General features: G+C 39.2%; 1 protein-coding gene across 9 annotated transcripts in view; it reads left to right on the top strand.

Annotated features, from left to right (window-relative positions):
- Nucleotides 1-16,714, top strand: part of slx4ip (SLX4 interacting protein) — a 179,824-nt gene that overhangs the window by 159,678 nt on the left and 3,432 nt on the right. For 7 of the 9 annotated variants that reach the window (XM_069931864.1, XM_069931859.1, XM_069931861.1 and 4 more), the window contains one exon: nt 3,691-4,829. In XM_069931864.1, coding sequence (XP_069787965.1) covers nt 3,691-4,540 — 850 coding nt within the window. In that variant the 3' untranslated portion in view covers nt 4,541-4,829. Of the gene's footprint in view, nt 1-3,690; nt 4,830-16,714 lie in introns of those variants that run through there. The other 2 variants (XM_069931865.1, XM_069931867.1) reach the window with 2 other exon arrangements.

The following is a 16,714-nucleotide window of genomic DNA, read 5'->3' as shown; positions in this document are numbered from 1 at the left end:
CAATTTCATTTTGTGAAAATATTGTTTTCACAGATTAGATCAGACCATAGACATAATTTTGTTTAGGAGCAGAAATAGGCTATTCAGCCCATTGAGTCTGCCCCACCATTTAATCATGAACTAATCCAGTTTCTCCCCATTACCTTTGATGCCCTGGCTAATTAAGAACCTATCAATCTCTGCCTTAAATATACCCATTGACCATACCCACAACCGCCTGTGGCAAAAAATCCACCGTTTTACCACCTAGCTGAAATAAATTCCTCCCCTTCTCTCTTCTAAGTGGACGCCCTTCAATCCTGATTCTTTATTTTGCTTGTGTCGAAAGTTGTGTTTACCTCTTGATCTAGGCTTTCCCACCATAGGAAATGACTTTTCTACATATATTCTGTCTATGCCTTTCAACATTCAAAATCTTTCAATGAGTTTCCCCCTCATTCTCCTAAATTCCAATAAGTACAGGTCAAGGAGCCATCAAACACTCATCATGTGTTAACCCTTTCATTCCCAGAATCATCCTTGCGAACCTCCTCTGACCCTCTCCATCGTCGGTACATAATGAGGGCCAAAATTGCTCACAATACTCCAAGTCATGTCTCAGCAGTGCCTTATAACACCTCAGCATCGCATCCAAACTCTTGAATTGTATTCCTCTTGAAATGAATGCCAGCATTGCCTTTACCTTTGTCACCACCGACACAACCTGCAAGTTTACCTTCAGGCTATCCTGCACAATGACTTCCAGATCCCTTTGCATCTGGGTATTTTCAATTTTCTTCCCATTTAGAAAATAGTCTGTCCGTTTTTTGCTTTCTACTAAAGTGCACGACCATACACTTTCTGATGTATTTTGTTTGCTGTTTCTCTGCCCATTCTCCTAATCTGTCTAAGTCCTTCTGCAACCTTCCTGTTTCCTCAACACTAATTTGCATTACTTTTAATCTTCCTCAGTTAGCATAACGTTATCACAGCTTCGGCAACCCCGATTCGAATCCAGTGCTTTCTACATTCTCCCCATGTTTACATGGATTTTCCCCTGATGCTCCAGTGTCCTCCTACCCTTCTAAATGTACAGAGATTGTAGGTGTAGGTACATCTAATTTAAATTTTACATTTTTATAGATATAATGGGTGGCACATTTATTCTTTGATCAATATTTATTTCAGTTTTATTTTATTCCTCCATCCTCACACTAATCATTGAGTACTTTTTTCCTGTATACTACTTTGCTATTTTTCCATAAGTATAAATTGAGCAGCAGCTTTTTAAGGCAGATAATCTCATTAGATTTTGATTTCTTGAAAGTTGCTGTTTGAAAAATAACGTTTTGAATTTTTATGATATCCTTATTGATTTTTATGGTCCCAAGATATAAATTCCAAAGCACTTAACAGAGATAAAAACCAAAGCTAACTTTTTAAGTTTTATTGCCAGCAGCAGACAGTTCCAGAATTCCAACAAATCACTCCCATGCAGGCACGTTCATTTACTGTTCAACAAATTACAGTGCACATGCTATATTTCACCACTGTGACAATTCTCAGACAGCAACAGAAGGATTGTATTTTATTCCTCATCTTGCTTGTATCTAAAGTTGGTTTCACTAGATATTTCTCTGCCTCCCTTTCTTCCTTAAAGATTCTCCACAGAGCTCACATTTTTGATCACCACTCCCCGTATTTCCTCAGAGTACCTTCCATCTTCTAAATTTTATCCAGTGTATTCCTCAGATTCAAAAATTCCCTTTATCCACTTACTACTCTTTCTTCCATATGGTCATATAAAGGCTATGCAGAAGTAATTTTTTTTAAAAATTTAGACATCCAGCACAGTAACAAGTCATTTCAACCCACGAGTTTGTGCTGTCTCCCCAGTACGTTTCAAACGGTGGGAGGAAACCGGAACCCCCCCGGGAAAACCCACACAGACACAGGGAGAACGTACAAACTCCTTACAGACAACACAGGATTCGAACCCTGGTCTCGATCCCTGGCACTGTAAAAGTATTGTGCTAACTGTTATGCCAGCCGTGCTGCCCTAGAACAGGGTTATTCCAGATTAAGCTCTAAGTCTATTATTACCCAAATTAACATTAATTTGAATCAATAATTTCTGTAAAACATGGATGCTAATTTTGGCTCTAAAACCAGATATGAGTGAAAAAAAAATCCTTGATTTCTAAAATGACTCAAATCCGGTGACATGTTTTGAGATTTTTAGGTTTTTTTTGTTCATGTAAAGTGTTTGAATATGATTAAAGTTGGTGTTGATTTGAAGTGCTCACAATTACTGCATGAATTTACTGGGACAAAGTCAGAGTTTATATATTTCTTAATCAAGCCTTAAAATTGTTTGATCTGTTGGTTGAACACTATTTGGCTCACCTCTGCTTGGTATGATTCTCAATCTACCTTTGGAAGGGTCACAGGAGAGCCTACACAGGCACATGCAAAATAAAAGAGCCATTTACCATTTATGATTTTATATATTAATCTGGAGGTTTCGTTGTCTTGATTCCAAGTGGTGAATATTTCATCTTTGGAGTGTTTGGCGATCAAATAAAACATTTTGAGTAAAATTCACAGTTTCATACACAATGATCATAAACTCAACAATGGGCATAATTATCTGTTGTAATTATCAAATGTGCTGGCTTGACTTCAACTAATTCTGGCTGTAAAGCAGGATATTAATATCCATTTTCTTACTTTTTGCATTGTGCCATAATAACCAAAGTAATTAGACTGTAGGACTATGATGTCTCTTCTTCATTTAAATTGAAATGATAGTTGGAGTGCAGAAGATGAACCTCATGGTTGTGGAGTTTTCACCTGCCTGGCTCCTGATCTCAGGAATTTGAACTCAAGATCTCTCTTGTTCTTTGGCAAGCCTTAATTTCTTTCCTGGCTGTGCCCTTTTGCACCTTTGTAACATGTCTTAGGAAATTTACTCTATTATAGACATAACTTGATGCTTCTTATCAAGTGGTGTCCATCAGTTTCCTTTCTTCAGTGAAATATTAAGGAAATTCAGAGATATTTTTTAAAAAACCTTGAGTATTTCTTTAATGGAAAGCTATGTTCTGATAAAGTGGCCAAAGTTGATTCTGGAGAAATTGGAAGCCCTGATGCATATACATAGATAACATTTTGAGGACCGATGTAACAATCCATCAGTTTCCAGGATACCCTCCTAATTAGGAAAAGCATTGTGTTAAAACTTGTCAAAGGCTCATGTGAAATAGATGAACCAGGAAATCAGCTTGTTGCATGGATAGCTACACAGGTCCTCAAAATGCATCAGAGCTGCTGATTTCACTAGAATCGTTTGGCCACTTCATCAGAACATAGCTTCCCATTTAAGAGGGTTTTTTTATATGTTTGAATTCCTTAAAATTTCACTGAAGAAAGGAATAAAGTCTTTCTATACAATGTCTTAATCAATTTGATCAAGTAGTATATTAACCCCACAAACTATACTTCCTGCTTTTACTTTTGTGCCATAATATAAAATTTATGTGAAATCAGCATTAAATTTTCTTAGCTGGAAACATCAGCTACAGAAAATTAAGATTGACATTTATTGCAGGCAAACATTTTACAAATGTGGAATACTTGAATCCCATGTTCTTCATAAGGACTGGGTGATAAAGAACACCTTCATTTATACTTTTTTGGGGTTTTTTTCAGTGTGCAAAAAAGCTGCTCCACAAAAATTGAAACATTGAACGAAGCTGACTCTCGTCGTTTGTTGACAAAAGCACTGCTTGGTGAAGCAGAAGATGAGCAGAATGTAGCCGAGTCTGCTGCAGGTTTCAGCCATGAGATTCAGGATATAACGACTGGTGGAAGAGAAGATTATGTTCAAAGCCAATTATTACTTCCTGTTACAAAAGTGGAAAAATATATTAAGTGGGAACCACCTCGACATAACTGCCAAGAACAACTGCAATCTTTTGAACAGCTGAAGGCAGATTTGAAAAGCACAGTGGACAACAGTGAGTTAACACTGCAGAATCTTAAACAAAATGAAGTCAAGAAAAAAGTAGAAATGAAGCAAATGATAGACTCCTCTCAGAATGGAATAATTAGCGATGTGAATATAATTTCTGGAGAGACTCTTGTATCTCTTGATGAGGTAACAATGGAGATGAACTCTCCTCAGTCTTTAAGGAAACCATTGAAGAAAAAAATTCTAGTGAAACATTTATCCCATTCAAAAAGGTCAGTCAGAGATGAACCAGATCACCATGTCCTCACCAACAGAGACACAGATGGATACTTGTTTTCTTCAGGCACTTCTCCCCAAGACTTCTGCCCCATGAATAAGCATAAAAAGGTAAGGTTAACAATGCAGAATAAACTGTCTAAAAGGTCAAAGATGGCACCTTTCAGCCTTTCTCGTTCTGACTCACAGACATCTGCCACACGAACAACATTGAAGAAAGACAAATCAGAGAAAGAAAATGTGCCAAGAAAATTGAGACTTCGAAAGCCAAAAAAGGCTGGAAGCTTTAGGAGTGAAGATGTTGCCATGTGATAGTTGCTAGTGTGCATCAATAAGCACATCACTCTTCTTAAATTCCTGGAATCCCAGTAGTCTCGCTTTTCTAAGGTTTAATGTGTAGTCTAATTATAAATTCAAGCCTGGATAAATTGTTCACCTTCACTTTAGTTCAATCTTCTTTTCATAGATTTGAGTATCAAAAGTAAGTCTTTTTTTTTTGGCTAATTCTATCAACTTTAATTTTAATCATTTTATTATTTACAGATGATTTATTTCTGCATACATGTTAAATTTTATTTTAAGATTACTCTTTGCCATCTTATTTACCATATAATTGCTATTTTCAAGATTGCTTCATTTTGTATTTCACAATAAAAGGGTTGTTAGATTCACAACTAAATTCTCTTTTATTTTGTAAAAAAAAAACCACCCATATAACCATATAACCCGTTTACAGCACGGAAACAGGCCATGTCGGCCCTTCAAGTCCGTACCAGTTCACTTGAACAACTCCACTAGCTCCTCCGCAAACACCTGAGGAAGTGGAGGCTTTCTTCATGATGCCATTGGTGTGTTGGTTTGAGGAAAGATCTTCCGAGATAGTGACTCCCAAGAACCTACATTTGCTCATCCTCTCCACCTCTCTGTTCAGAAATCTGATGGTGGAAGCCTGCAGACACCATGGTTAAAACAAAAACAAGGCTGGAGAAACTCAGCAGGTCAAACTGTGCATTCTATATAGCAAAGACAAAGATATAGAACCAACGTTTTGGGCTTGAGCCCTTCATCAAGATCTGGAAAAATGTCAGCCCATCAATGTTTATTCATCTATGTCATGGAGCTATGATGTTATAATGTTTGCAAATTACAGTAAAATAATATTCACCAGTTGTTAATTGGAGGGGTTTAAATCATAAAGAAATGAAGTATTCACTAAGGTCTAGCTTTTCTCTCGAAATTTCATTTAGGCACACATTAATCAGTAAAGATTATGATTTTGTAAACCTCTACAAGATCATCCCTCTGACTCTAACTCTGGGGAATAAATGCCCAGCCTCTCCAACCTTTTTCTATTACTCGAGGCCTCCAGTCCCAGCAACATCCTAGTGAATATTCCAATTGCGAGACCAGAACTACATACTGTACCATGGTCTCACCAAAGTCTTGTACAGCTGAATCATGAATTCCCATATTTACAGGATTCATTCCATTAGTTTGCACTTTATTTCCTTATTTAAAAACTACATCTGTTACTTTTGTGGCATTATTAACCTTTCTAAATGTTTACAAAATGTGACCTACGTACAAAAAAAAACCCATTAAGGTTGATACTGGTCTCTTATCCAGCTAAAATTTACTTTGTACTTGTGATTGGCTGATTATTTCAGCCAGGGGAAATTCCACTGTCTCCATATTCTTTTTCAAGCCTATGAACGACTGGGCAAAAGAATTCTGCTCTTTAGGATGCTTTGAAATATGCTGTTCAGGAAACTGTCCATTTATTCTAGCCTCCCTAATGTAACTTTCAATTGCAATTGTAGTTAAATATATATTCCTGTCTTCCACATCCAGCACATATTTTGACCCATAGAAACACAAGAGCTTCAGATGTTGGAATCCTGAGCCACCAAAAAATTGCTAGAGGAACTCAGCAGGTCAAGCAACAACCATGAGACACGGGCACATGCTATAATGACCTTCAATGTTATGCAGGCTGAGAAGGAAGAGAAGAGGATATTGGAGGCTTGCCACACTTTTTTTTCAGTGGTGTATTCTTATTCCAGATCTCTTCATGCACATCATGGGACAGTGAATATACAGAGGTAGCCTTGCAAAAAAAAACTCTCCATTTGGCTCACATATAAGATCACAAAGTCTGAATTTACGGTCAAAGAAAGGAGAGAATTTAGTCATATCTGGTATCATGAAGACTTCACATAATTCCCAGAAGCCACAAGGCTCATAAAAACAAACAGCATAGAAATGGACCCTTATGGTCCACCTCATCTATGCCAACCATTATGTCTGTACTTGCTAATCCCATTCGCTGGCATTAAGTCTGTATTCTTCTGCTTCTTCCCTATCCATCTTTAGACATTAGGGAAGATGTTCAGCGTTAAATATAATCGAGCAAGCTATTCTATGAAATAGGAGCCAATATTTATGTCCCATTATCCAAAAAGATGGAACTGTGGGAGATGTCCAATTCAGGAAGTATATGTCAAGGTCAGATATTAACCTTGATCAAATAAAAGATGTGATGGAATTTTTGTCTCTACATTGATTGCAAATCCTTGGTGTTGTGATATCTGTACCCATTTCTCTTGCCTTACTAACTCGTCTGAACTTGGATTGTTCTCACTACCTCTAACCCAGGGGGTTGTTCCCATATTGAGGGGGGGGTGTCCAAAGGGAATTTACCCATTCCATTCAATACCTTAGTCTTAGTAGGAGGCTGATTAGGAAGTAATTTCAGAAGTAGTATTGTTTAGTGCTCAGGAGCCCTTGAAATATGGAGAAATAATAAAAATTAGTTAAGTGCTCTGTTTACTGATGTGCAGTTTTCAAATATTCCTGAGTCCACTCCTTTTGGTGAGCAGGCTAAACAATATGCAAATAAAGAATTGCTGGAGGAACTCAGCAAGTCAGCCCAGCATCCATGGGTAGAAATGGTTAGTTAATGTTATGGGTCTGGACCATTTATCACGACCGCTGGACCGTCCAGTGAGGCTGTTTGGGTGGAATTGAGGGGTGAAGGAGGCATGAGGGTGCTAATAGGGGTGTATTACAGACCCCCAAATGGGCCAAGAGAATTAGAGGAACAAATTTGTAGGGAGATAACGTGTATGTGTGAGAATCATAAGGTAGTGATCATGGGAGATTTTAACTTCCCTCACATTGATTGGGATACCCACACAGTTAGAGGGCTGGATGGGCTAGAGTTTGTTAAATGTGTTCAAGATTGTTTTCTAAATCAATTAGTAGAAGAACCGACTTGGGACGGTGTAATACTGGATCTCCTGTTAGGGAACGAGCTAGGTCAGGTATGGGACATTAATGTTGGAGAACAACTTGGGTCTAGTGATCATAACTCTGTTAGTTTTCGCTTAGTTTTAGGGAAGAGCAAAGAGGGGCCTAAAGTTGAGGTTCTGGATTGGAGAAGAGCAAATTTTGAAGGAATAAGAAGGGATTTGGGGAGTATTGAGTGGGACAGGATATTTTCAGGTAAGGATGTAAATGAAAAATGGAGGATATTCAAAAAAGAAATTTTGAGGGTATAGAGCAGATATGTTCCAGTGAGGATCAAAGGAAAGGCTGGAAGTCATAGGGAGGCTTGGTTTTCAAAGAATATTGGAAATTTGGTTAGGAGAAAAAGGGAGGTGTACAAGAGGTATAAAGAGCAGGGAGCTGAGAATTTGAAGGAGGACTACAAGGAGTGTAGAAGGAATCTTAAGAAAGAAATTAGAAAGGCCAAAAAAAGGCACGAAGAGGCTTTGGCAGACAGAGTAAAAATAAATCCAAAGGGTTTCTATAGGTACATTAAAAGTAAAAGATTAGTGATGGATAAAATTGGACCCCTTGTAGATAGCGAGGGTAGGCTGAGTGAGAAGTCAGAGGAAATGGGGGAAATTTTGAATGATTTCTTTGCCTCAGTATTCACTAGGGAAAAAAATATTGAACCAGTTGAAGCAAAGAAAAATAATGGGGAGGTCATGAAGCATATAAGGATAACTGAGGAGGTAGTGATGGTTGTGTTGAAAAAGATAAAGGTGGATAAATCTCCGGGACCGGACAAAATATTCCCTAGGACACTCAGGGAGGCTAGTGGACAGATAGTGGGGCCATTAACAGAGATATTTAGGATGTCACTGGCCACGGTGGTAGTGCCAAAGGATTGGAGGGTTGCGAATGTGGTTCCGCTGTTTAAGAAAGGGTCCAAATGTAAACCTGGGAATTATAGGCCCGTGAGTCTGATGTCTGTGGTGGGCAGGTTGATGGAAAGTGTTCTGAGGGATGGTATTTACAAATATTTGGAGGTACAGGGATTGATAGGGAGTAATCAGCATGGTTTTGTCAGGGGTAGATCATGCTTGACAAACCTGATTGAGTTTTTCGAGGGGGTTACAAAAAAGGTTGATGAAGGGAAAGCTGTGGATGTTGTCTATTTAGACTTTAGTAAAGCTTTTGACAAAGTTCCCCACAAGAGGTTAGGAAAAAAGGTGGAGGCATGAGATATAAATAAGGAGGTAGTGAAATAGATTCAGCAATGGTTGGATGGGAGGTGTCAGAGAGTAGTGGTAGAAAATTGTTTGTCCAATTGGAGGCCGGTGACTAGTGGAGTTCCTCAGGGTTCGGTCCTGGGCCCACTATTGTTTGTTGTATATATATTAATGATCTGGAAGTAGGGTGGAGAGTTGGGTAAGCAAGTTTGCGGATGATACAAAGATTGGTGGTGTTGTGAACAGTGAGGAAGATTACTGTAGATTAAAAGTTGATTTAAGAAGGCTGGAGGTGTGGGCTGAGAATTGGCTGATGGAATTTAATACAGATAAGTGTGAGGTGTTACATTTTGGAAAGGCAAATCAAAATAGGTCATATGCATTAAATGGTAGGCTATTGAGATGTGCAGAGCAACAAAGGGATTTAGGAGTGATGGTAAATAGTACCCTCAAGGCTGATACTCAGGTAGATGGTGTGGTGAAGAAGGCATTTGGAATGTTGGCCTTCATAAATCGGAGTATTGAATTCAAGAGTAGGGAGGTTATGATGAAATTTTACAAGGCATTGGTGAGGCCAAATTTGGAGTACTGTGTACAGTTTTGGTCACCAAATTATAGGAAAGATATAAACAAAATAGAGAGAGTGCAGAGAAGGTTCACGAGTATGTTGACAGGATTTCAAGATTTGAGTTACAGGGAAAGGTGTGCAGACTAGGGCTTTTTCCTCTGGAGCGTAGAAGATTGAGGGGGGGCTTGATAGAGGTGTTTAAGATTTTAAAAGGGACAGACAGAGTAAATGTGGATAGGCTTTTTCAATTAAGAGTGGGGGAGATTCAAACCAGAGGGCATGGTTTAAGGTTGAAGGGGGAGAATTATAAGGGGAACATGAGGGGAAATTTATTTACGCAAAGGGTGGTAGGGATGTGGAATGAGCTTCCGGCAGACGTGGTTGAGGCGGGATCATTGGTTACATTTAAGGATAGACTGGATAGTTACATGGAGAGGAGAGGACTGGAGGGGTATGGACCGGGTGCTGGTCAATGGGACTAGGAGGGTGGGGATTTGTTGCGGCATGGACTAGTAAGGCTGAACTGGCCTGTTCTATGCTGTAAGTGGTTATATGGTTATACTTTTAAGTTGCAGATATGAATTTTAGATAACGCTCGTCTTTGTTTCATTTATCTCAAAGTGGTCCACAATAATCTAAGTACTCCAGAATGCCTATGGGTCATATCACATTTGCTGTCAGTCCTAATATTAAATAAATATAAGCATCATTATACATATATTTATTCAAAATCAGGAATTCTTCTAGTGCAACTTCATGATGATTAATCGAGGTCTAAACACTGTGGTTAGTTTCGAGAGTCACTTATGCCATGCGGCTGTAGTCTGTATAAACATTATGCAGCTGCCTTTGTAATCAATAGTGGTCTTTGTTGACACAGATGTCTCCTTGTGATTTAAATAGCTGATGATTGCTGGTAATATCAGTAGATGATCAGTGGCTCTTAATATATATATTTATTTATATTCACACACCACCCTGCTGTCTCACAACATTAATGACCTGGGTTCAATCCTGAGCTCAGATACCGTCAGTGGAGTTTGCATGTTTGACTTCTGTTGGCTGCTCCAGCTTCCTTCTACATCCCACAGAGGTGCTAGTATGTAAATTGTCAACTAGGTTGTCCTTAGTGTTGATAGACACAAAAAACAAGGAAGGTTCATGGTCATGTGAGAGTTCAAATTTACATTGCATGCACTGAGAGTTTATCTCATGAACAGCCAGCTAGTCAACCTGTACTGTACATTGTAAAGCAGTTAAAAACAGTGCCGAGTTACAGAGAGAGATCAGTTAGAACAGAGCAGAGGCAACATTATTTTACTCATGTGAGGTTTATTCACAAGCCTGGATGATGCATCTGTAAAGGTTGTTGAGAGAATCAGGAAGGATCTTGAAATTCCTCAGACTTCTGAGGCTGTAGTGGCACATCTGTGCATTCTCAGAGATGCCGAATATTAGAGTGAATGAATTGCAGGGTTACAGGGAAAAAAGAGAGAGGCTGGGACTTGTGGGATTGCTCTTCAGAAAAGATATATGGATTTAATAGGCCAAATGGTCTCCTGTGTTGGAATAGTCAGTCACCTAAATGCTGGTCCTCAGTGTAGCAAAGAGACTAGCGTGGCAAACATCACAGATTGCCTGTGAATAATTCAAGTTCCTTAAAGGATTGGCATAGACACAGAAATTTCTTCAAACACCAGTTGGGCATTCTGGGGGTGAAAAACAAATGCTGGTCCTCAGTGTAGCAAAGAGACTAGCGTGGCAAACATCACAGATTGCCTGTGAATAATTCAAGTTCCTTAAAGGATTGGCATAGACACAGAAATTTCTTCAAACACCAGTTGGGCATTCTGGGGGTGAAAAACAACCCTTATGATTTGTGAAGATTATTCATCTGGGGAGTCAAATTTTCCAAATGAGTGCAATCTGGCACTTCCTGAATTTATTGGTGAAAGTATAGTCTGCAGTGATTTGCTTTCTGCAACTGATGATTTCTGTTCAAGAAAGAGACAATACGGGGGGCGTGGCAAGATGACGTAGGGAGCGGACGTGCATTCCCGGTCTCCTCCAGGCAGTTATATAAATACCCGTTTTAAGAATATTTCTTTTCTGTTAAAAGTCTTTGTTTTGTTTATCAATTGTTTTTAGTTTAAAATGGCAACAAAGATTAAGGAAAATAGAGTTCAAATACAGAACAAAACTACACTCTCCGACTTTGGAAGAAACTCGGCCTACTTGCCCAGACAGAACCACGGAGTCAAGGCTGGAATTTTCTTAAGAACGGAGCTCATTAATTGGACTGTCGGATAAGCTGGCCTTGGACACCCCTCTGAAAGATGTTTAAAATGGCAACAAAGATTAAGGAAAATAGAGTTCAAATACAGAACAAAACTACACTCTCCGACTTTAGAAGAAACTCGGCCTACTTGCCCAGACAGAACCACGGAGTCAAGGCTGGAACTTTCTTAAGAACGGAGCTCATTAATTGGACTGTCGGATAAGCTGGCCTTGGACACCCCTCTGAAAGATGTTTAAAATGGCAACAAAGATTAAGGAAAATAGAGTTCAAATACAGAACAAAACTACACTCTCCGACTTTGGAAGAAATTCGGCCTACTTGCCCAGACAGAACCACGGAGTCAAGGCTGGAATTTTCTTAAGAACGGAGCTCATTAATTGGGCTGTTGGATAAGCTGGCCTTGGACACCCCTTTGAAAGATGGTGATGAATATTGATTTGAAATGTTTTATGAAGATAAATTGCAGTAATTGGCATTGGTTGCCCGTGAGTTTTAAAAATCCAGATAACATTAAAGTTTATTAGTGATTTTTTTTGGATGGAATATCGGAAGGATGAATTTATTATCTATAAATACAGAACAAAATTACATTCTTTGACTTTGGAAGAAATTTGACCTATTTGCCCAGACAGAGCCGGAGTTGGTGCTGGAATTTTCTCAAGAACAGAACTTATTAAAGTTGATTTCGGACTCCTTTTTGAAAGATGGCGACAAATGTTGATTTGAAATATTTGAAATATTTTCTGAAGATAAACATATATATGGAACTCCTTGACCTGCAATAAGGTTTATCAGTGATTTTTTTTTTGGATGGAATATTGGAAGAGTGAATTTATTATCTGTGAGTATGCATACATTGCAAACAGATTTTAATAGTTTTGAAAAGGTTTTTTTTAAACTAAACAAGATCAGTTTAATATTGAGAAAATTGGAAAAAACGGAAACTTTAGTATTAGATTTGGAAATTCAGTAGAAAGAAACTATGAACAAGATTGATGATTTATAAAATTAAAGTCGAAGGAGCAATGTCCAAGAAGAGTTAAAAATTTTGAATAAGTTTTTCTTGAAAATAAACAATAATTTCAACTTAACATTGAGAAGATTGACAAAGTGGAAAATTTGGTATTAAATTGGGAAACACAGAAGAAAGAACTTATGAATAACATTGATGCTTTAGAAGATCAAGACCGAAGGAATTATGTTCAAGAAAATTTTAAAAGATTTGAAAAAACTTTTTTTGAAAGTAAGCTACAAATTCAACTTGAGACTGAGAAGAATGGAAGATTCGGTGTTGAACTGGGATGTTCAGAGGTGTTTTAATTCAGTGGATGAAATTCAGGAAGACTTGAAAAAAAATTTAAAAAAAACTTATTGATTGTAAACAATGTTTAACTCAGTGTTGGGAGGGTGGAAAGGGTGCAAAATTTAATATCAAGTTTGGATTTTCAAAAAAAAGAGTTTATGAATAAGATTGGTTAAATTGATGGACCGGGGTTTTATGGATATAAGAAATGATGATTTTTCGGTTTATACGTGTATTTTGTCTGCCTGGGGGGGGGGGGGGGGGGAGGGAGTGGTACTTCTGCTCCCGAAAGTCATATGCCACTTGTGGTTTATACCACACCCATTTGGGTTTTTGGGAATTAACCACCACAAGGTGGTTTCCTAAGGGGTTAGGGGAGGTGGGGGGGGGGGGTGAAAATTTGAAAATTATTTAGTATCTATTATGTAATATTATACTAAGTCAATTTGAAATGAATGTATGGAGATACTATAAATAAATTTCGAAAAAAAAAAAAGAAAGAGACAATATCTTTGTCTTGCCTTCCAAAGTCCAAAGTGATCTGCAATTGGGAAATGGATCAGCTTCTGCTTCCTGGAATAAACTGGAGTGCAGGAGGTTCAGGGTGACAATGACCTTTACCTCTGCAAGGGTTGGGAAAGACAAGGGCAAATGCAGTGAGAACAAAGCATGTCCTGGGTGGTGTAGAACCTTGATGATTGCTGCTGCTCTCTGACAGCAGTGTTCCATGTAGATTTTCTCGATGGTGGGGAGAGTTTTGCCTGTGATGTACTGGGCTGTGTCCACTCTCTTGCAGGGCTTTCCGCTCAGAGGTATTGGTGCCCCCATGCCAGGCTGTGATGCAGCCGGTCAGCACACGTTCTACTACACATCTGTAGAAATTGCCAAGGTTTTTGATGTCATGTCAACCTCTGCAAAGTCCTGAGGAAGTAGAGGAGCTGATGCACTTTCTTTGCAATGACATTGGTATGATGGGATCCAGGAAATGTCCTTTGATTTAATGACTCCCAGGAATTTAAATCTGCTTACCCTCTCCACCTCTGATCCCACAACGATAACTGGTTTGTACACCTTTGATTTTACTCCCCTGAAGTCCATGATCAGCTCCTTGGTTTTGGTGACATTGAGTGTGAGGTTGTTGTTAATGCATCATTCAGCCAAGTTTTCATTCTCCCTCCTGTATGTTAACTTGTCACCCCTTTTCAGCAAATTTGTAAATGGAATTGTGGAATTGAACCACACAGTCATAGGTGTAAAGCGAGTGGACCAGGGGGATAAACATGCAACCCTGTGATGCTCCAGTACTGATGGAGATTGTGGAAGAGATGTTCTTACCAATCCTCACTGATTTTGGTCTGTAGGTGAGGAAATTTACAGTGGGACATTGATGGCCATGACTCAGAGTTTGCTGATCAGTTTTGAGAGATGATAGTGTTGAATGCCAGTCTATAGTCAATAAAAAGCATCCTGCTGTATGTGTATCTGCTGTCCAGGTGTTCCAGGGGTTTGTGTAGAGCCATTGTTGCTGCAGTAGGCAATTTGGAACAGATTCATGTCACCACTCAGACAGGAGCTGATATCTTCAACACCAGCCTTTCAAAACACTTCATCACAGTGGATGTGTCTTTTAGGAAAGTTACCACACTCTTCTTGCGTACCGGTATAAGTGAGGCCTGTTTGAAACAGATGGGTACCACGCCCTGCTGGAGTGAGATGTTATGTATCCATGAGTTGTCGAGGCCAGTCCATTAGATATTTTCAAAAAAGGAAGTTCGATCTGGCTCTTATGACTAAAGGGATCAAGGAAGAAGAGGGCACTGAAGTCATGTAATCAGTCATGATGGTATAGGCTCAAAGGGCTGAATGGCTGCTCCTGCATCTGTCTTCTGTGACTATGATCCATGGTCCATACACATGTGGCTGACTGAAGACTATATTATTCCAAGCTATGATTTTACACAGTGGCCTTCCTCTATAGCTTTCTCACTGTAACCAAAGCTTTCAAGAATTTGCATAGAGGAATTCTGAAATTTGAGCTGATTAAATCTGAAAAGCTTGCATTGATTGTTTTTGTCCAAGGTAGGGGCAGGTTTGCAAAGATGCATCTCTTCACGATTCCTGGAAAGATGCAAAATTAAGGAGTTTTGATGCTCTCTGCTGAAATTCTCTTCACCATTTGCCAAATATGGCCATTGGTATTAAGCAATAACAATATGGCCACTGGTATTAAGCAATAACAATATGGCCACTGGTATTAAGTAATAACAATATGGCCATTGGTATTAAGCAATAACAAAATGGCCATTGGTATTAAGCAATAACAATATAATGTGACATTAACACATTAGTGCAATTGCTCAGCTTTTCAATTTTTATTTTAATTATCTATTTCACAATTGCTGTGAAGAAATTCTGTTTTAACCAGAGGAATATTGCCAACAGTGCATTCCATGCACCCATTACACTCTGTGTGAAGAACTTGCCTCTCTTGTACTTACTCCCAAACACCTTAAAACTATGCTTCCTTGGGTTAGCCATTTTAGCCCTGAGTAAAAGCCACTGGAAATCCACACAATCAATGCCTCTCTTCATATTTTACACTCCTCTCAAGTCATCCTTCATCCTTTGTTGCTCCAAGGAGAAAAGATTCAACCTTTCATTATAAGACTTGCTCTTCAATCCAAGCAGCATCCTTGTAAACCTCCTCTGCACCCTCTGTAGCATCCATATCCTTTCTGTAGTCCAAGTAGGATCTAACTGAGGTCTTAGTCGGCTGCAAGCTTACCACATGGCTCTTAAACTCAATCTCACAGTTAATGAAGGTCATCACACCATGCATCCTAATAAACCTATCAACCTATGCAGCAGCTTCGAGTGTCCATGGATCGCACCAAAGTAGAGGAGGCTATATCAGGAGCACTGAATGCAGTAGATGTATTTGGAGGAGGTTCGTGTGAATCTGCCTAATGTGGAAGGGCTGTTTGGACCCTGGATGGTGGTGGGGGTCATGAAGAGGTGATGAAGAGGGAAGTATGGGCATAGGAACAACAGATGGAGCCACCCCCACAGAAGAAGGAAAGGGGTTGCAAGGGGAAGGTGTGTCTGGTCGCAGTGTCTAGTTGGAGCTGGCAGAAATCATGGCAGATGCGCTAAATGCAGACAGTGGGGTGAAAGGTGAGGGCTGGGGAACTCCATATCTGTTCTGATTGGAGGGAGAGGGATAAGTACAGAGCCTTCTCTCCTTCCCCCACACTGATGCCACCATGGCCCCCACCCTCCTCTGACCTTGTGTATCTGATATCACAATAACCCAATACCCTCAACATTTCAGTGCCCCAGACACCCAACTCTCATTTTCTGATGGGAGTCCTTCACTCCATCTCCATCGTGGTCCAATCATCTTATGTCCATGTCAATTTCTCCTACTCCAGTCCCCATCCAGTCTCACCACTGATCCACAACAGTACACTCCCTTCCCAGGCCTTGATCTACCTTCAATGTCAAACTGTTAAGGAAAAGGGGGGTTTCATGAATTAATAATTTTTTTTCAAGAGTGATTTATAGGTCAAACGATTCAAAATAATTTTCAACCTCAGTAACCAAGAAGAGAAACAATATTGCTTGTTTTTTTTTCTCATATTTCTAAGAGAAATCAAATCTAGTTGTTAAGAGCTGGTACAAAGGGAGTCAGCCCTCACTGGTTCATCATTACCTTGCACAACAATTACTTCTAGTCAATTTGATTAAAAATTACCCCCAAAAATAGCAAAAAAAGTTATGATATAAGTCATAACACCACAAATTATGACACAAGCCA

Source organism: Narcine bancroftii, chromosome 4 (assembly GCF_036971445.1).
Source record: "Narcine bancroftii isolate sNarBan1 chromosome 4, sNarBan1.hap1, whole genome shotgun sequence".
Taxonomy (NCBI): domain Eukaryota; kingdom Metazoa; phylum Chordata; class Chondrichthyes; order Torpediniformes; family Narcinidae; genus Narcine; species Narcine bancroftii.
This window is presented reverse-complemented; position numbering and strand designations above follow the sequence as displayed.